At 48.8% G+C, this 20,316-nt stretch overlaps 2 protein-coding genes across 7 annotated transcripts; both read right to left on the bottom strand.

The window, feature by feature from the left end:
- Positions 1 to 1,917: 1,917 nt before the first annotated feature.
- Positions 1,918 to 6,206, bottom strand: LOC105062680 (kallikrein-7). 2 transcript variants are annotated; one of them, XM_010947041.3, is made up of 6 exons: positions 6,157 to 6,206; positions 5,727 to 5,847; positions 5,083 to 5,242; positions 4,607 to 4,854; positions 4,211 to 4,347; positions 1,918 to 2,527 (listed from the first exon to the last, which is right to left on the bottom strand). In XM_010947041.3, the coding sequence occupies exons 2-6, from the start codon at positions 5,791 to 5,793 to the stop codon at positions 2,372 to 2,374; spliced, it is 768 nt and encodes a 255-aa protein (XP_010945343.1). In that variant the 5' UTR covers positions 5,794 to 5,847; positions 6,157 to 6,206; the 3' UTR covers positions 1,918 to 2,371. The 2 variants fall into 2 exon arrangements, with proteins under 2 accessions (XP_010945343.1, XP_045366721.1); XM_045510765.2 differs by having other exon boundaries at positions 6,033 to 6,165.
- An 8,517-nt stretch (positions 6,207 to 14,723) lies between these two features.
- LOC105062681 (kallikrein-8) lies at positions 14,724 to 20,277 on the bottom strand. 5 transcript variants are annotated; one of them, XM_045510759.2, is made up of 7 exons: positions 19,617 to 20,277; positions 19,129 to 19,228; positions 18,732 to 18,824; positions 18,458 to 18,617; positions 17,986 to 18,245; positions 16,194 to 16,327; positions 14,724 to 15,051 (listed from the first exon to the last, which is right to left on the bottom strand). In XM_045510759.2, exons 2-7 carry the CDS (start codon positions 19,196 to 19,198, stop codon positions 14,896 to 14,898), a joined length of 873 nt encoding a protein of 290 aa, XP_045366715.1. In that variant the 5' UTR covers positions 19,199 to 19,228; positions 19,617 to 20,277; the 3' UTR covers positions 14,724 to 14,895. The 5 variants fall into 5 exon arrangements, with proteins under 5 accessions (XP_045366715.1, XP_045366716.1, XP_010945344.1 ...); XM_045510760.2 differs by having other exon boundaries at positions 14,725 to 15,051; positions 19,129 to 19,206; XM_010947042.3 differs by lacking the exon at positions 18,732 to 18,824 and having other exon boundaries at positions 14,732 to 15,051.
- Positions 20,278 to 20,316: the final 39 nt, after the last annotated feature.

The raw sequence follows: 20,316 nt of genomic DNA, 5'->3' as shown, positions 1-20,316 counted from the left end.
TCGGCCCACAGGAAGCTGGAGGAAATGTTGACCAAATGACTAAATAACTTCATTACGCCTACTCCTGCTTTACAGAAAAGAAAACTCAGGCTCAGAGAAGGGGATTTAATTACTCACCATCAAACACTCAGGAAATTGGTGGAGCCTGAATTGGAACTCAGCTTCCAACATGGTGGCAGACGTGGCCCGTCTCCTGACACCCTCACTGGATCTACCTTACTACAACAGGGGATGGGTGGATTGGGGAGGAATTGTTGAGAGCCATGTGGGAAAGGAGGGATGTGGTAGGCAGCAGGGAGTGGAAGAATCTCTAAGAGAGAACCAAGCTCTCAACTAGGCATTTGCCAGTGGCTTTCATGGTTTTGCCCCCCGCCCACACGCCATGCTTATTCATGAGATGTGTTTCTCCAAAGTGACAGGCTCTGAAAAAGTCTTCAGTAAAGAAAATGTTTTATAGAAGACTTTATGAGGGCGTAAGCAGGAAAAAGTGCCAGAAGTCACAAACTATAAAACCCAACACTCGTTGCAGACTCATCCTGGGTCAGAATGTTTTAGCTCTTTCTGAATATTAAACTTATTTAATCTTCATAACAGCCCTGGGAAATACGTGCTGTTTTCTCTCATTTCAAGGATGAAGGAACAAGGATGGGAAAGTAATGTGCTCAAAGGCAAATAGCTTACAGCTGCCAGAACTGGGATGGGACCCAAACAGCCCAGTTTCTAGAGTCACTGCCTTGAACTATGACGCTATCCTATGTGTCCCCCAAAAGAGGAAGCTGTTTTTTCAATTCAACAAGAGTACTCTCTCAAGTCATTGCAAACCAGTCTACCTCCAGACTTGTATACAAGAGCTGCCTGAGAGGCAGTGCCAAGTTTCTCCAGGCTGATTTACTGCAACTGTGATGTTTTGTGACTTTTCAAAATTTTAAATTGAATGCTGATTCATGGTGGCTTGCTGGAGAGAGGGAAAGTTGATGGGGCTCTGTGGGTGTGAGGGGCCAAAAACTCTTAACAGGACTTAAACTTGACACTGATCCAGAGGAAGGGGGAGGTTGGGTGTCTGGACTCCTGGGTTAGCTTCCTGTGCACAGGGACGCGAGAGGAAGACATGAAGCTGCGCGGTGGCTGCAGAGTTTCTGCCATGTGAAGTGTGGGAGAGCGGGAGGCCAGGAGAGAGGGGAAGCTGGTGGTGCTCCATCAAGAGGAGAAGGCGGCCTGGGAGGGGATTCTGGGGGGGAAACTGGAAAGACAGGTAGGAGGGGCGAGTCCTGGGCTGGAGTGGATCCTTCTGTCAGCAACTTCTGAGATGTGACTGCTCAGGGAGACTCTGATGGTGGGGACAGGGTGTGGCCAGGCTGAGTCACAGGGACTCTTCCCTCCTCCCTTTCTGAGGCCCCTTCCCTTGCTTTTCTGAGGGCTGGAGCCCACCTACCCGGGTTCCCAGCCCCCAACTTCCTCTGGCACCCAGGAGGCTGGGAGCTTACTTTTGGCAGGCCCTTGTTCGACCCAGGTGTCCCATCCTCCTGCCTGTCCTATGCGTCCCCCAGACCACCTCCCTCCCTCCCTCCTACTTTGCCTCCTGTGAAATGAATGCCCAGAAACACTTTCACATCCCTTTCCACCCTCATGAAGTAGACATATTCTCTCCTCCTTCCCTTTTCCTCTCTCTACCATCTCCCCCGTTTGACAGATGAGAAAAGCTGAGCCCTGGAAAATGGAGAGAAATACACCGCTGGACAGGAAGGCAGGGCAAGGGCTCAAAATCAGAAACATCTTTCTTCCCAGCCTCCCTCTCTTAAGGGTCCCCTCTCCCCAACCTTACTCGCCTTAGCTCGCCAGAGCTTTTCTGCTTTTGTTTTTCAGGTTATAAAAGTGCACACCCACAGAAAAGCAAATGGGAGAAAGGGAGAATTCAATGACTACCCCCCTATGCAGTTTGATACAAGTCCTTTCAAGTTTTATTGTATGAATATTTTCATTTTACATAGTGGAAATCACATTCATATATGTGTTTGTATCTTCCCTTTTTTTCATTGAACATCACACAGCATAAATGGCCTTGCATGACACTAAAAATTAATAGTCTCAATTCACATTGTCAAATCACCTACCATAAAAACTGTATGAATTTACAGTGCCAATGGCTGAGAGTGCTGGTCTCATTGCATCTTTACCAGCACCAAAGTTTTTGTGTTTCTCGTTTTGGTTTTAGGTCCTTGCTGATTTGATTAGTTTACATACATATTGTTGAGGTTTTGATCTCTTTAAGGAAAGGTAAAATCAAGTATGCTTACAGGTCTTCATCAATGTCCTTACTTCCGTGAATTTCCTGTTCAGGGCATAAGGATGGAGAGATGGGAGTATGAAGAGATTAGGAATTCTGTCTCATGGTCTCGTGTATCCAGTGTAGGAACTTGCAGACTTGAGTATAGACACCCGGTTGGTTGGGTTGGCCACAAGGGTAAGTTCCCCAGGACACCAAGCCTTGCAAGGTATCTTTGCACATCAGTGGTCCCCCCGAGTCACCCTGGAAGGGATAAAGCAAGTTAGCTTCAACTTCAGAGTGAAACCCCACCCCCACCTCAGTCTCATTAACTCTCGCAGTTGTTAATCTATGTCTTGCCAGACCTTGGACTTCCACCCTGGCCAGTGGGGAGAGACTCACTTTCTCTGAGGACCAATGGGAGAGCAGGGATTAAGGCCATCATGCAGAAGACAAACCACGTTCTCTGAAGACACCAGCTTGAACCCCAGCCAGAGACCCAACACAGAGAAGGGGCAGGGCTTCCAGGGGTCAGAGCCCCATTTACTTCCCATCCTTAAGAACTCAGCACCAAGCCTGTGTGAGAAGGAGCATTATCTCCAGGGAGTGGACACAGGCACACGAAAGGGGGACAGGGTGGTCCTAGAAACTAAGGACTGAACCATTGGGACATAATTCACAAGGCCCAGTGGAAAATGAAAATGAGGGCCCCCTTGCTCAAAAAGCATTAAGAATTTCAAGACCACAACAGAAGTGCATTAAAACAAGTGTGGGACTCTCTTGAGTGTGGGACCCTGTGTCACTGTCCCATGTGCACATTCAGGAACCCAGCCCTCATTAGGGGAAAAGGGGGAGCCCCCGTTCTCTAGGACAACATCTCTGTCCTGTCACCCTTATGCCTAACACGTACCGTCTCATCATCCCTGAATGTGGAGTGTGCAGGTGTGAGAGAGAAGGGTAGGGATATGGGAAGGGAGATGCAGGAAGGGAAAAAATCAGATAGAAAAGGAAGGGAGGTAGAGTAAAGGATGGAGAGAAGAAATGAGGAGGAGGAAGAGGAGGACAGAGAAGCAGAAAGTAGGGGCTGGAGAAAGAGGCAGAGATGGAGGCAAATCAAAAGAGTGACAGGGGAGACAGCCAATGGGGGGCCTTTGGGGGGAGGGAAGCAACACAGAGGAAAAGAATGAGACGCAATTAGGTGTAGAGAAAGACGTGGGAAGATAGTGTCCAGAGACAGAGGAGAGGAGGTCACAAAGAGGAGGGAGGGGCAGTTCTTTGCCCAGGACCAGGACCCAAGTGAGGGGAGAGACACTTAGCACCAGGCACAAAATCTCAGTAACTGCAGTAAATAACATTTTAATGCGATACCTTAAAGTTTGAATTTAATAGGAAAAAAATCCACGATGAACATCACATCCCAATTTTAGATGAAGACAGGGCCAGCACAGGGCCGTGCAGAGGCTCACTGAAGCCTGAGTCGGTGGCATTCGCTAAGACTGATGGCTCTCTATTGAAAATTCTGACATTTTGTTCATCATAGAATTTGGCATGGATTTAAAAAAATATATTGCATTAGAATACGATTTACCTTGATTACTGAGTTTTTTGGGTTGCCCCTCCGTCCCCCACCCCCAATTTTAAAGTTTAGGTTTGAAACTAGTGCCTCACTTGCCTTCCCCTAGTCCTGGTCCCATCTTCCCCATCCCCAGTCCCTCCCATTCATCCTTCTGCCTCACCCGCCCTCGCTGGGCTCCTACTAGTGACCTGGGCAGAGAATGGGGTGGAGACAGCCAGGAAAGCCGGGCGTGGGGGCGGGTGAGAGGCGGTGGTGAGGGAGGGCTCAGCACCGAGGTCGGGCCCCAGATTCCGGATGGAGGGGGAAGATGGGTCTCCGTGCTGAGACGAAGCAGCCAGGGACCCAGGGCAAGGGAGGAAGGGGGGTCTCACGTTGCAGGAGTTGGTACTGGAGTTGGGGATGCCAGCACACATCATGGAACTTTTTAGCAGGTCCTTGTAAACCTTCTTGCAGTCTTCTAAGGACATGAGCTTCACATCTGTGCACATGAGGTCCGTTGGAAAGCTCACTGCAAGGGGGTGAGGGGTTGTCAGTCCGAGGCCTGGGACTGTAGACCCCTAGGTGCTGATGGAGGGAGGATGGGGGTCCAAGACCCTGGACCCTGAAAGGAGGAGGTGACTGGGGGTGGGGTGCAACATTAGGGTCATGAAAAGGGGCCTAGCTTCTGGTCTCCTGGGTCTAAGGGAGAGGTGCTGGGGGACTGGACCTCTGGTCTGAGGGAGGAGAGGTCAGGGTCTGGGGCTTCTGGGTCACTGAGACAGCCTTACCTATAGGGCTGGTGGTGGTGCCCCAGCCAGAAACGGTACACCTGGTCCCAGGGGGGTCACAGTGGGAAGGCAGCTTGACTTTCTTCACAGTGGATGACAGCTTGGCCGGTTTGCTTAGTTTCACCAGCATGATGTCATTAACGTGGCTGTTTGTGGAGTAGTCAGGGTGGCGGAATGACTTTGTGGCCTTGATTTTCTGGCTCATCTTATCATTCAGCCGGTCACTGCCCATGTGCACGTTGTATTCACTGGGGGAGGGGAGCAACATTCAGAGAGAGGCACTGTGACTAAAGAGAGGGTGACAGGGACTCAGAGAGAGGGATAGGGACCCAGAGAGAGGGATAGGGACCCAGAGAGAGAGGGATGGGGACCCAGAGAGAGGGGGACAGAGACTCAGAGAGATGGGGACAAGGACCCAGAAAGAGGGGGACAGGGGCCCAGACGGAGAGCTGGCAGTGCTCACGGGGCCTACATACGCCAGCTTGCAGTGGGCAGCGGTGAGGACCCACTGCTCACTCAGCAGCACACCTCCGCAGTAAGTCTTGTTGTTGTGGAGCAGGGCCACCTGCCAGGGATGGGAGCCTCTCGGACATACGATTCCATCAATAATCTTCTCCCCGCTCATGTTCTGCTGGGCTGAACACAGAGAAAAGACACAGAGAAAAACATGGGTAGCTAACATCAGGGGAAGGCTGAGTTAGCAGCCGAGGAATTTGAAGACTGAGATGGAGAGAGACAGACAAAGAGGCATGAAGAAATGCAGAGGCAGAGATGGAAAACAGTGCCGAGAAAGCAGGAGATGGAGAAGGACAGAGACAGAGACAGCCCGGCTCAGAAACCCAGGTGGAGCATCTCATCCGGGGGCAACCACAGAAGCTGATGGGAGAGACCCTGAGTGCAGGAGACAGGGCCCGGAGGGCACAGAGTCCCCAGGAGTCAGAAGGAAGCGGGAAGAAAGGAGGCAGGAGGCAGAAGAGTCTTGTCTCCGAGGAGAGGGAGCTGCTGGAGCAGAGAGAGGTCCCTACTCAGGGACCCCTTGGAGAGAGAGAGCCCTGAAGAGGGTCAGTGGGGAGGATGGGAGGTCCAGGGATGAGGGCAGGCCTCCCAGACTGGTCCTCACCTGGTGCAGCAGATCCCAGGGCTAAAGACAGCAGTAGGATCAGTGAGAGCGGAAGGACTCCTGCCATGGTGGCCTCTCTGAGTCTCTCTGCCAGGCAGGGGAAGGGTCTCTTCTGCTGGGGCTGGAAAGGACAGAGAGTTCAGGAATAGGCTGTCTTGGCCCCCAACCCCATCCTCTGTCAGACCCGGAAGTCCAGGCCCCCAAACTTCCTTCCCCTTGTACCCAGGAATCTGGGCTGCCATCCCTCCCCATCTGTAAGTCTGTATCCCTAGTTCCTTTTTCCCTAAGAGACCCCAAGTTCCAGACCTCCAGCCCCTCATCGCTCAGAACTGGGAGTCCCGGTTTCTCACTCCTCCCTGGGCTCAGAAGCAGGAGTCGGCTGTCCAGCCAGCCTCATTCCCGCCCCGCCCCCCATGAGGTCTCTTCTCACCACTGAAGGGGCTGATGTGACCTGGACTCCAGACTCGATTGGGAGCCAAGCGTCTCCAGACCTGCTGGGCGTACCTCTTATACCACATGCATCCCTGTGCCCGCCCCCGACACCCTGGGGCACAGGTGGAGCCGGCTTTGTGGTTATCTGGAACCCCTGGGGCAGCTAAAGCATTTGGTTGCACTGCTCTTTCTCTACCCCCCCACCCCCACGCACTCGGCCCCCTGGGGCTGCTGGTGGGGGGGCGGTCAGCTGCTCTGGCTCTGAGGGGCAGGGGCAGGAGTCAAGGACGGCTGGGTTCAAGGGATGAGCTTTGGCCTGGGTCCTTCTCCGGGGCCCATTTTCTTAATCTCATCCCCTCTCCGGGATGACCCAGACCGGTACCCTAATTCTGACCAGCTTGTGGGAACTTGTTCAGGCTGCATCTTAGTCATGTCTTTGAGTCTGAACCCATTTCCAGCCCTAAAATAGGGTATGAATTAAAAAGAAAATGCTTTCCCTGTAAATAAATGCTTACTGTTATCAGTCTAGTCCGTAGATTTCTAGACATATTGTGCATTTTTAACAAAATGTCTGTACCAAGCATTATCTAATATGATATTATCTTATTTAATCTATAGGATATCTTGAACAACTTTCCATCTTTGTACATTTAGTTCGTTTCTCCTTCCTTCATAATGGTTGCATAACGTTCTGTACTATAGTTGTACCATGATTTACGTGCTCTGTTTCAAATCAGAGTATGTTTGGATGGTTTTAATTACAATAATGCTAGGATGAACTCCCTTATACATTCATCTTTGCTGATTGTGTTCATTCAGGAAGCATCTGAATGATGAGTTGAGCAGTTGTGCACTGCTCTGTTTCAGAAACCATCCTGACACCTAGGGACACAGAAGACAACAAAGCAGACAAAAATTCCTTCCTACAGGCTGTCTCGGGGAGTGGACACTGTGAATACAAAAACACCTATGTAAAATACATGGTTTGTTAGGTGTTGGTGAGTGCTACAGAGAAAAATACAACAGGGAAGAGGGGTAGGGAGTTACTGGTTCCCTCCACTCTCAGGACCCCTGCGGTTACAATATTAAGAAGACACAACATGAAGATGACATTTGAACAAAATCTTGAAGGAGGTGGTGGATGGATCCGTGTAGCTACTTGGAGGTTACAAAGTCCAAGCAGAGCAAACAGGTAGGTAAGTTAGGCAAGGGACATGCCTAGAATGTTCTAGCAGGGGAGTCATTTTGACTGGAACTGAATGAGCCGGGGGAACGAGGGCAGGCAATGAGGTCGGAGACATAACTGGACTGGGCTGACATAGACCATGAACATTAATGTAGGACTTCAGCTTTTACTTTAAGGAATAAGAGAACCTTTGCCTGATAATACTTGAAGGCAAGTTCCTAAAAGCAGAATTGACCCCAGGTTCTAAATCAGACCCCTAAAATGTGATTTGTTCCTCATCCCTGAGCTCAAATCTTACCTCAGTCCTGACACCCTAACCCAACTCTATTTTTGTCCCAGTTTGACCCATAACAGACATTATTGTTGCCTACTCAAGCATTCACTCCTTCTGCCTTTCTATCAGAATCCCGATTTTGTTCCTTTATCCTCACCGTGACTGTGAGCTTTACTGCACCAAGCATGGAAACCATATTCTGCCTTCCAGGGACTGGTTTAGAAATGAACATGTGACGTAGTTCTAGCCCATGGGGAGTGACGGGGAGACCAGTGGGACACTTCTGGGAGAGGGTCTCTTCTTTCCAAAAAGAAACACTGGAAGAGTTCTCTTTTCTTCTGCTAGATGGTGCCCCTTCTGGATGTAAATTCTGGAACTGTGGCAGCCTTCCTGGGACGGCAAGAGAAGTGGCTGGTAGACCAAGTCAAAACACTGCAGATGGCCAAACAGAGAGATGAAGAGAACCAGGGTCTGTGATGAGTTTGCTGAACTGGTGTGTTAACCAACAATGGAGCCAGTTCATCTAGTGACTTCTTTGGGTTTCCTATCTGATTTGAAGTTTCTTTGTTCTTACAGTTAAAGTCTTCCATACTAAGACCTCAACATTGAATCCAAATCTCAACTCAGAATCCAAATCTGATCCCAAACCATGAATCCAAATCCAATTCTCTTTTAAATTTTATTTTAATAATTAATTTGGGAGGGGGAAGGTAATTAGGTTTGTTTGTTTATTTATATAGAGGAGGTTCTGGGGATTGAACCCAGGACCTTGTGCATGCTAAGCATGTGCCCTAGCCCTTGAGCCATATCCTCCCCTCCCAAATCCAATTCTAACTTGAGTCTAAATCTTGAAGCCCCAATAATCAACGAACCAATCCTGCTGCTATTCCCAGCTCTCTCTCCAGCCCTCCTCCTAAAGAATCTTCTTTCAGACCCAATCCTTTAACCACTTAAGAAAAACGTATTGAGCACAACTACATACCAGGCTGGGCTAGATGCTGAGGATGCAATGGTGCCCAAACCTGGACAGAGTCCCTTCCCTCAAGGAGACGATAGTTTCGTGTAAAAGAAAAATAATCAAATAATTCATAAACAAATGTAAAATTACAACTATAATGTGTGCTCTGAAGGAAGGGTACCAGGTGTCATGAAAGCACTTCAAAGAGATTTTGACCCAGAAAGTGACAATGAGCAGAGAGTGAGAAAACAATAAGCATTAACTAGATGAAAATGAAAGGAGCCTGGAGACTATATCATGGAGAGGAAATAGCTTGTGCAAAAGTCCTGAGATGGAAGGTGGGTATGGATGAAGCTCAGAAACCAGAAGTTGGCGGGAACAGTCAATGACGAACCTTGTAAGTCATGGTGAGTTTGACTTTATCTTGTTGACAATGGTGAACTACTCAGACTTTAGTTAGCTGAGTGACATAACAAGATTTGTATTTTCAAAATGTCACTCTGGCTGCTGTTTGAAGGATGGATTTTAACGGGACATGGAGACATGAGGAGACTATGCTATTGTTCAGATGAGAGATGATGGTGACTTGATAAGGCCATTTGGGAAGTGGAGATGGTAATAAATAGATGGATTCAAGATGCATTTAGGAGAATCAACAGGCCTTGGTGATGGATTGAATGGAATTTGTGGTGAGGGAGGCTTCCAGGTCTCTTGCTTGATGGATGGTGGTACCATTCATTGAGAAAGCATGGTTGGATATAATCGAGTGCTTATGAGAGAGTGAAAAAGATCTCAGCCACAGAATGCTGAGGATGCAGGGGGGTGAAGAGAGAATCCAGGGACCTCAAGCATAATTCTAACGCCAATCCTTTGACAGAATTCTTGACACCAATCTTTACCTAACCCTTAACCCCAAACCCCAACTCATACCCACCTCTAACCCTCAATCCTTGACTAATTCTAACTTTTGCCTCAACTTGGAATCTAGCTCCTTACCAAGTTCCTGACTCCAAATATCGGCTCAGGCTAGGAACAAACCAACCTTAACCAACCTTAACCCTGAATTTTGACCCAGATCCTGGGTCCCTAACCATAAACCAGACTCCATCTTGACCCAAACACTGAATGTCACTATAGCCTCTGTCCCAAACCTGATCCCATACACAACTCAGACTATGGTCTCCATCCCTGTTGTATTCTAGGAAGCCCACATCGACATCCTCCCCAGGGACCCATTTCCAGCTCACACCCTTCCTAACTCTGACTCCAGCCCTGGCCCTACTCTCATCTTCAACCCAGTTTCTATGTGAAATCCCATCCCATTTTTATGCCCAGCTCTTTCCCTCACCTCATCTTCATTTTTCCAACTCCATATACCACCTTGACCCTTTGTTTCACACACTCTAAAATAAAGTACCAATTAACACCATAGTAATGGTGATCCCATACTGACTAAACTCAAGCCAAGTCCCCCAGACTTCTGAGACACTCTCATCAAATCCCAAATCAGACCCTAGAACTCGGACCCCTGACTCCAATAATTCCACAGCAGGGCCCTGGCCTTGAGGGGTGTCAACATTTCTGACATGGGCTCTCAAATCAAGTAGGGGTAGATGCCAGGCCACTTGACCTCACGGCCCTGTGAGTCAGCAATCTGTATCTTTCCCTCCTGGCTTCCCAAAGAGGAATTTTGGCAAGACTTCCAACCTGTTATCTGTTGTCCAAATCTTCATCTCTGGATTCCCTCTTCAGCTCCCTGTCTCCTCAGCATTATGTTAAGAAGAGGGAGGCAGCTACACTAGTCTGGAGCCCTGCTATTCACTCCTAAATCACTGGAACATCTCTTCTACTGTCTGTGCTTGGCATATCTGTCTTTCTATGTTCTTGATTATTTAATAGGATTTTGTTGCTAAACACCAGTCTTTGTGAGGAGAGGAAGTGTGACTGCTGTTTGTTAGTTGTTTTTTTTTTAAGCATGCAGCCCAAACCAGGGAGCTTAGGAGATACTTAAATAAATACTAGTTTGCAAACCACTGTCATCCAGAAATCAGCCTGCTTTAGACCCAGTCCTTCCCTGATCCTTGAGCCATTCAGCCACAAAGTGTGATAGAAAAGAACTTGGTCTCACAAGTCAGACCAACCCAGGTTTGACTAATGCTCATTGCCCTCCTTGTGATTTCAGGCAAATGATTTAATTTTTCTGAGCTTCACTTTGCCCCTCTCTAAAGTGGAAGAGAGCAAATTCTACTTCTCAAGGCAAACGGGAGACTTAAATAAAATTATGAAAGGAAAAATGAGTGGGCACATAGTAGGCACTGAATTGGTATTAGCTGCCCTACCCCATCAGCCAAGGAATGAAGCAGCCTCCATTTCTGCCTACCTACTGTGTGATGTGTCAGGTGCTTTGCAAACCTCATCTCTATTCCTCTCATGGGTCTAAGCAAGGATTGTCTTCCCCATTTAATAGACGAGAAAATGGAGGTTTAAAAGAGGTTACATTCCTTGAACAGAAGTCAACAGCTAAGGATTCAGAAGGGTCAGAATTCAAATAGTATCATGGCTGCGCAAACCCACTCTCTGAGAAGGCAATTTCCTTGGGATACCCTCACGTATGCTCAGAGTCTCCTTTGGCTCAAAATGAACTCAGGACCTCATGGGCTTATGATAGTTGATGCATGTCACCACATTGGTGAGAGCCCCAAATCCCAGCCCTCCCGTACCCTTCAGGTTTAGTCCCAGCACTTGTTCCTAAGTCCCACTCAGACTCCCAGTCTCATACTTTCACTATCAGATGTATGTCCTGATCCTCTGCCTGATGATTCATCTTCCAGCTCATGAACACCCCTGAGAGCTGGTATCTGGCTGTCCTGCAGCTGTGCATTGCCCTGAGGGATTCTGGATATCATGATCCTGAAACCTCCTGATTCAGCCCCTTGGATTCTGAAGGTCCAATGTTTCTGACTTCCAGAATTCCCTTCTCCCTTCCATCAAGAACAGCTCCCCTCTTCTTTTGGGAAGCTGCCCCCTCATTTCTTACAATTTTGGTGAAACTGTCAATCATAGTTTTCCAAACCCTTCCTCCCATTGGAATGGATGCATGACCCAGTAGAGTCAGCAGGATTACTATTTCCTCCCTAGAAATAACCCAATGGGTTGACTCAGTTCAAGCTGGACCAATCAGAGGTCTTCCTTGGGATTGATATTAAGTTGTCAGAAGAAAAGAGATCTTTGTTTCTGCTGAGTTTGCTTAATTGGGGTGGTCAGTATCTGCTCTATTCCCTCCATGTAAAGAAGTCTGTCTACAGAGGCTAGAATGAGATCCACAGGAGAAGGAAGGAGACAAGCAGAGATGAGAAAGGGTTCACAGATATGAGAGAGAGAGAGAAACAGAGACAGAGAGAAGCAGGCAGAGTGACAGAGAGAGAAATTGTCAGGCAGAGAGAGAAATTTTCAGACAGAGAGAGAAGCTTAGCTTAAGTCATCAACTCAGATACTTGAGATTCTGATACCCAAGTCCCTTCTCTTAACATTATGATTCATCTCCAAGGCCTTTCTAGGCACCTAAGCCAACCAACTCCCTCTTGGGCATAAGCCAGTTTGAAGTGGGGCTCTGCCACTTGTATCCAAAAGCTCTCTGACGTAAGTGGGTCCTTCCAACTTTTGTCCATGCCTGGTGCTCTGATCTCTTGCCAGACTCCACAATCCATGATTCTATGCCTGAATTCCTGGTTGACATTGGACAAGTCTTTTCCCCTCCTTGACCTCAGCCACCCCCTTTCTTCATACCATAAATTAATCTTCAAGTCCTTTTTGATTTACATAATATTGGGGACATTTAAATATCACCTGGATATCAGGATATTAAGGAATTATTGTTAACTCTGTAAAAAATGATAATGTTGAAAACAAATTTGTCTTTTAGAGCAGAAATTGGCAAACTTTTTCCATAAAGGGCCAGATAGTAAATATTTTAGGATTTGTGAATCAGGAGACAAAATCAAGGATATCATGCAGATACTTACATAACAAAAGGGAAAATAAATTCCCATACATTTTTAATTCATGAAATTCAAAATTATAGTAATAGTCATGTCAATTGAAAAAAAATGCACAACTTAAAAGTTGAGAGTTATACTTTATTTGGAGGACATTTCTGAGGACTTAGCCCTGGACAATAGCCTCTCAGATAACTGAGAGATTGCTCCGAAGAGGCAGAAAAAGAGCCAGGAGATATAGGAGTTGTGTAATAAGGACCAGGTTGTCAGAACATCAAAAGATTACTGTTAGTTTAAGAAAAACAGATATCTCTAGTTAAGCAATTTAGCACTTTTCTTTTTATAGGAAGATACAGGAGTCTGGGCTCATTGAACTCATTCCTTTGATATGCATCTAGCTGTTTAGGGCCAGTGTCCTGTTCTTTTCCTATCTTAAGTCCCCTCAGGGTGCACCATTGGGGCTAGTAGCAGACGCCAGTCTGCCTTCTTGTCTCCATCCTGAGTTCCCTCCGGCTCACTGTTGAGGAAGCAGTGGTAGGGGCTGATGACTTGATAACCCCAATGTCTATTATTTACTGATATGGCAGGCAATATTTTTCACCCACAATCAGTACAAATTTTTGTAATACAGGTCTGTCAATGAGAATGGAATTCTTTTGGAAGATAACTTCTTGCTTAATTAGGGTTCAAAGTTAGTGTTTCCTGTCATCAAGTCAAATAGTCAAAACTATTTCTAGCTTTTAAGGTTTGGTCCGCCTGCTGCAGTTTGCAGTCCCCATTTTAGAAACACATAATGAAATATTTAAGAATGAAATGGCAAGATTTGCTTCAAAATATTTCAGCGTTAGGGAAGTGTCTGAGTGTGCAGGTGAAAAATAATTGGTTTTACACTGTTAATTGTTAAGTTGAACAGTGGTAATGAGGATTTATTATTTTACTCTATTTTATATATGTTTGCATTTTCCTTAATAAAAACCATAAAACAGTTCTTTAGGTTGAGATGACCGCTGAGTAGCCATCCAGAAATGCGTCCCTGGCACTAGGGGTTTAGTATCAGGCAGAAACCCTTCCTTAAGATTTCTGGTAACTGGGGTCTTTCATGGGGGATCACGAAGGCTGTTAATGTGCAAGACATCTCACACATCCACAGTCCTGGGAGGCCATGTTCATATCGCATGACTCCAAATATCTACTGATTGCATAGGATTAGTCACCTGACCAGAAGGCAGTCGAACCATTGGCCATTCAGTGACCTATGATATGTGGCTGAAAGAGAAACGTGGAGCTGGACCACTTGGATTCTCTTTTGTGAGAATATAATCTGAGAAATCCTAGATGAAGCAATTGGTGGTAGTTGAAGGTGAAGTTCAAAGGATGTGAAGTAGGAAGAGAGGCTGGAGGAAGCACATGAGGGAGCAGACACTATGAAAATGCAGAAGCATGAAGTAGAGAAAGGAGTCAGGGAGTCAGATACATGAGTTAGATGGTTGGTAGCAAGAAAGGAAAGGAACATACACGAAGAGATTTGAGACAGACGTGAAGGGGATCCAGTTTCTATCCGGTGGCATTTTATTTATGTCTTTACAGTAACTACCACCTCTATCCACATCTTTCCCAAGACAACTTACATTCAGCCTTTGCTCTAATGAAAACTCCCCAGAATGTTCTTTTTCTTTATACTTTAATTTTGATACCAGCAGTGACATGACTCATTTCCTTCTTCCCAGAGCAGTTACCTCCAGATAGCTCTAAGCCATGAGAAACATTTCTATTTCTCTTGAGAGAGAAAAAATACCTGGCTCTCAGATGCTGGGGGCTGTCAATGTTCTATTTCTTCAGTAGAAAGGGTGGGGGTTTCATGGATGCTCATGGGTACGTGTTTAAGCTGTTTATGTATTTCCTTCACCCTACTCTGTATATCTCACAATTCTTTAAACAAGGGAGGAGAAATCTCCCTGCTAAAGCTTAGAAACACTAGCTGCTCAGAAAAACTATAAACAGAAATCCCTTTAACTATGTTTTCACAGGCCAGCCCATTGGATATTTGGAAATCTTTGTGTGTCTTCTCTCCCTTGAAATTAACCTCTTATTCCTCCAAGTCCCTCCAGGAAAAAACAAAGAGGGGCGGGAGGTCTTTTCAGGCAGTGGTGATGGCCACAGTAGCCATGGGGGGTCCTAGTCTTTCTAGACTTCCCTTTGCGCTTCCCAGCAGGGTGCAGACCCCTGCCCCTCCCCACCTCCCAGCAAGGCCAAAGCACAGATAGGGAAGGAGCCAGGCTCAGGTTGTAAGTTTATTGAGGGGGAATTCAGGGCTCATCCTACAATCAGTTTCTTCTGCCTATTGTCTTCTTGATCCAGTCTAGGTAGTGGCAGATGCTGGTGTAGACGCCAGGTCTCTCAGGCCGCCCACAGGGGTCTGACCCCCAGGATGTGATGCCCTGGAGAACGCCACCACACACCAGTGGGCCCCCGGAATCCCCCTAGAAGGGGAGAATAGAAGACTTTCATCTAATGCCCTGCTGTACCCAGCATTTAGTACCAGTTCTGCAGCATGATTGGTTCCTTCTAGCCAATGGGGATAAAAGCATTATATCCTGGAACCAATGGTGAGAGAGAGGGATGGGGCTTCCATGCACAGGGATGCAGACAGGATGCCTAAGGGCAATAAGGGGCAATCCTGACCAATGAGGGAAGAGAATGATGTCTGGAGGGTCCAATCCAGAGAGAAGAGAGTGGGCATAACACGGAGGGGACTGAGCTCTTCCATTCCTGGCCAATCTTAAAGAGATCATTGAATCCAGTTACAAAACACAGAAGAAAGGAGCAGAGTTCTTGGTGGGAATCTGTGGGAAGAGACCATTGTCTTTAAAGAATCATCCAGAGAGATTAGATTGCACGGCAAGATCACCCACCGAAGGTAATGATTCCATTCCTGGCCAATGGGGAACGAAGCCCTGAAGCATTGTCTTCAGGGACCAATTATTAACAAAGGGGGTGGGTCTTCCATGAAGGGGACAAAGCCAATGGGATCCATGAGGACCGAAGTTGCAGCCAATGGGAAAGAGACTGTTATATCTATGTCCCAAGATATGTTATACTGGGGATAAGGAGCTCATTGAGAGAGCAATGAAGTCAATGGCGCCACTCCCTGGTCGGCTGGGAAAACAGCATTACTTCCCAAGGAACCAGTCACAGAAGGCCGCTTTGCTAGGGAACCCAGTCAGGGCCTGAAGAAAAGTGGCTGACTACCTGATCATTGGTAAAGTCAGCACAAATTCCAGATACTAACACTGAGAAAGAAGGCAGGGAGATTGTGCACCCTCTAGCCTCAGACTCTCTCTCATAGACTTATCCTCTCACCCATTTAATCCCCCCTCCCTGCACCCCATCCTGCAAGCAAGCGTTCCCAAGAAAACAACAATGACAGTTCAATGATCCTGATTCTTGTGCTGTGTGACCTGCAGGGAGAGCGTGACTTCTCTGAACTTGTCTCCCACTCTGTAGAGATAGGCGTGATCTCTCTGAGTGCTAACTCTTTGGGATCACCCTGCTGCTTGGGATCACCAAGCCTCAAGTCTCTACAAGTTGTGTGAAGGAAGAAAGGATTTGCAGAGACACTCACCTGGCACGTGTCAGCCCCACTGCTGTCTCCTGCACAGACCATGCCGTCTGTGACTTTCCCAGGGTAGGCATCCTCACACTGCTTCTGAGAAAAGATTTCTACTTCTGCACAGTTGAGGGTGTCAGGAAAATTCTCTGAAGGGGGCAGAGGTTGTAAGTTCCCAGAGAGAGCAACTCTTTCCTTCCATCCCTGTCTGGGTCTAACCTCCCTTCAGTGCATCCACAGCTGCACAGGGCGTTCTCTGAAACATTTCAGAGGGGACGTCACTGCTCACCACGTTAAACAAAGCCATGGCCCCTGCTGTTTCTTTCTCTCTGCCTACAGAAGGTCTGCTGGACCCTATCTTTTGTTTCTTGCCTTGAGTCATTTTCAAATTAAGAATCAGGTGACTGGGAACTTGGATGCGCCCCCTGTGACACCTCTGCCTCTTTCCAAACATCCCTTCCCCAGACCATCAGGTCCTCAATCTCAGCTTAATCCTACTTCTTCCAAGAGTCAGCACCTCCTAGAAGGCTTCCCTGACCGCTGTAATTAAAACATCACCTCCCTATCACTCCCTCCATGATATTCCAGTATTGCACTTGACTCTGCCTAATATTTTATTTTACATGTATTTGTTTACTATCTATTCCCCCATCTAGCATGCAACCTTGTAAGGCTTTGTACAGGACAGTACTTGGGGCATATCAGATGCTCACAAATAAGAGTTGAACTGACGACCGACAGTGGAGTTAATCTTTCTGATTAACCTCTGAAGAATAGACTTGAGAGGGTAAGAAATGCTATCTGGTACCTCTATGTGCCAGAAGCTATATGCTCACAATCTCATTTAATGCTCACAACAGCTCTTTGAAGGAGGGATACGTTTAACCATTCATCCATGCATTCCTTCATCAAATGTCTATTAAACACCTACCATGCACCAGTCACCATCCTGAGCACTAGGAACACACCATGAAGAAAACGGTTATAACTGGAGCCCCTGTAGAGCTTAAAAGTCTACTGCAGAATTAACCTCATTTTGTAGAGGCAGATAGTGAGGCCAAGAGATGGGAAGGGACTTGCCCAGAGAAAAGGGGCAAGGCCATGGTTTGAACTGACCTGCCTGATTCATGAGCAGGTCGGTTTCCACAGCATCCCATTGTCTTCTTAGGAGACAGGCAGGCAGGGACCTGAATCCTGATTTTGCTTTCCTGGCAAATCACATCACCTCTTTGAGCTGAGCCCCAATTTTTTCATTGTGAAGCAGACAAAGGGGCTACCCAAACCCTGAAGTCCCAAAGGGAGGACCTCAGTCGAGGTCCAGACTTCTGGGTCCAGAGTGAGGTGGGAGCTGGGGACCTAGACTGTGGATCCTGTGGGAGGAAGGGTCTGGACTCCTGGGTGTGAGGGAAGAGGGGATCTGGGGCCGGGAGTCTTGGGTTCAAGAGAGAAGATTTTTAGGAGCCTGTTTCCCTGGGCCACTGAGGAACCCGTGTATCCCAAGGCTGTTGTGAAGATTATGTAAAATCCTGTACAACACAAGGTCGTGTAACACGATGCTCTCCACCTTGAAGGAAGGACGCATTCATTCATCGCCTCATTCATGCATTCATCCATCTTTTCTGAGCTCTGCTTAACAATCTGTTCGCTTTCTTTCTCGCACTACTCCTGGCCTTTAAGGTTTCCAGCGTGGACCACCTGTGAATCTCAACTTCACGGTCACTTTCCCTTCATCTCCTTCTAGGGGCAAAGCTTTGCCAACGGCTTGGGGTCTGCTGGGCCAACCAGCTCCTCCTCTCCCTCCCACTACCTTGGGGGCTGGTGACAGTGCCCCAGCCCGAGATGGTGCACTTCTGGCCAGTTTGAGGGCAGCGATCCGCCAGGTTGATGGGCTTCACTTTGGACCCCAGGGATGCCCGACCACGTAGTCGAATCAGCATCAGATCGTGGCTGTGGTCATCGCTGCTGCTGTTATAGCAGGGGTGTGGGATGGACTGGGCCACAGCCATTTCTTGTTCTGTTCCATCCTTCTTCTTCAGGCTGTGCTCTCCCAGGCGCACTGTGTATTTCCTGTAATTATGGGGGTGATTTGGGACCCAGGCAGGGATCTGGGCCCCCAGGTCCCTCCACTCTCAGACCTGGAAGTCCGGGTCCCTCAGTTCCCTCTTCTCTCAGACCTCGTTTCTCAGAGACCGGGTCCCCAGCTCTCCCTTCCTGATGCGAAGCCCCAGCCCACTCTTTCCCCTGCCTCCAGCCCACCCCTGCCCCAGGCATCCACTCACTCTTTTTTACAGTGGGCTGCTGTGAGGACCCAGTGGTCATCTACGAGAACACCCCCGCAGAGCAGCCGGTTGCCCTGGAACAAAGCCGTCTGCCAAGGCTGCGAATTGGCCTTGCACTCCTGGCCCTGCAGCACCTTGGGCTCCTGTGCCCACAAGTGTCCTGTAGCAGGAAGGAGAGGGTCGGATCGCCACCCTCTGGGGCAGTGCAGGGGCCAGGAAAACCACTGTGGGTTCACATGAATACACACACACCCTCGGGCATTTGCCTCCTGACCTGCGTATGCTGCTACACAGACGCACACGTCCGCTCGTGGAAGCCCGCGGGGCATCACACACGGAGTCGCGAGCCTGCGCGTGCTTCCACCTGCTGTCACGGGAATCCACGTGCCCCGTATACTCCTGTGAGTATCTGCGCCCCTCAGCAAGCAGCCCTGCAGGCTGGGTGTCCTCATGCAAAATGCAGCAGAACCTGACACATTCCTACCTGCTGCCACGTGTGCCGCGCCTCCCCCCACCGACAGAAAAGCCCACAGAAGCTCCCACATGCGACTGCATGCTTCGCATCTCCCCACCTGCCACCGCACGCACCCACAGCACGCACCCACACATACCAGCCCCACAGCATCCCCACAGGCTCCCGCGCACCACCGGCGCCTTGCGCAGCCACTCACCTGCCCAGGCTTCCAACAGCAGCAGCAGGAGTGTCCAGATCCAGACTGCAGCAGGTGGGGGGCGTCCCATGGTGGGATCTGGGAGAGGGAGAGGGCAGAACTGAGAGGAGGAGAGAGGAGAAAGTCCTGGTGACCTTGGGATCTGGGAAGAAGCAGAGCAGCTGGAGCTGTTCTTCTGGATCCTGCAGGAGGAAGGGGCTGGGGATCCGGATTCTTGGGTCTCAGGAAGAAGGGGATGGGGCACCAGATTCCTGAATCTGAGGAGCTGGGGAGCTCGGGTCTGAATTTCTACATTCCAAGGAAGGAGGGAGTTAGGGTCCCGGACTCTTGGGTCTGAAGGAAGAGATTGCTGGGAGGTGGGACTCCTAAATCTTGGGGGCTGAGGTGCTGATTCCTGGGTCTCAAAGGAGGCAGGGATCTGAGGTTGAGGGCCTAGACCCTGGGAGAGGGGTTCAGGGGCCTGATGCCTGAGAACTTTGGCATCTCACCTTACAGAATCCAGGAGGCGGGGTCACCTATTGATTCCGACCCAGAGGAAGAGGGCCCAGGACTTCAGCTCTGCCTGCCTGGTACAAGATTCTGGAGCTTTTTAATTGGGAATGCCCGCCTCCCGCTCAGCCTCCTCCCACTCTGGGAACTGGAACCCTGGGTATTAGCGAGGAGGAGCCGAGGAGCTGAAGGGGAAATCTTGAGGCAAGAGGGTTCGGAATCTTCAACTCTTGAGATCTGGGAGTGAAGGAACTTGGTGCTGCGACTCCTGGGTCTGAAATAGACAGGACTGGGGGCCCAGACATTCTGGTCCTAGGGAAGAGGGGGCAGGGGGGCCCGGGCTCCTGGGTCTGAGGGAGGAGGGGTAAGGAGACCTGGATTTGGGGTCTGAGGGAGAAGGGGCTGGCACTGAATTCTTAATTCTTAATCCTTCTTTTTGGAAGGAGGAATTTGGAGCCTGGGGTTTTGTGGCAGGAGAGGGCTGCTGCCAGTAACCCGGAATGGAGGACAGGGCGAGTCCTCTTGTTCCCGACTTCAGAGGGCGGGTCGGCCCCGCCCGCTGCCCCCTGAGAGGTCCAGGATCTGGGAAGGCAGGTTTAGGAGGCACCGTGACCTGATTTCCCCTTCCCTCCGGGGGGACGGGACCAACCCAAGCAGAACCCAGGAGCCTTGCAGCAATCGGGCTGATGGAGACAGACT

Source organism: Camelus bactrianus, chromosome 9, assembly GCF_048773025.1.
Source record: "Camelus bactrianus isolate YW-2024 breed Bactrian camel chromosome 9, ASM4877302v1, whole genome shotgun sequence".
Classification (NCBI taxonomy): Eukaryota; Metazoa; Chordata; class Mammalia; order Artiodactyla; family Camelidae; genus Camelus; species Camelus bactrianus.
This window is presented reverse-complemented; position numbering and strand designations above follow the sequence as displayed.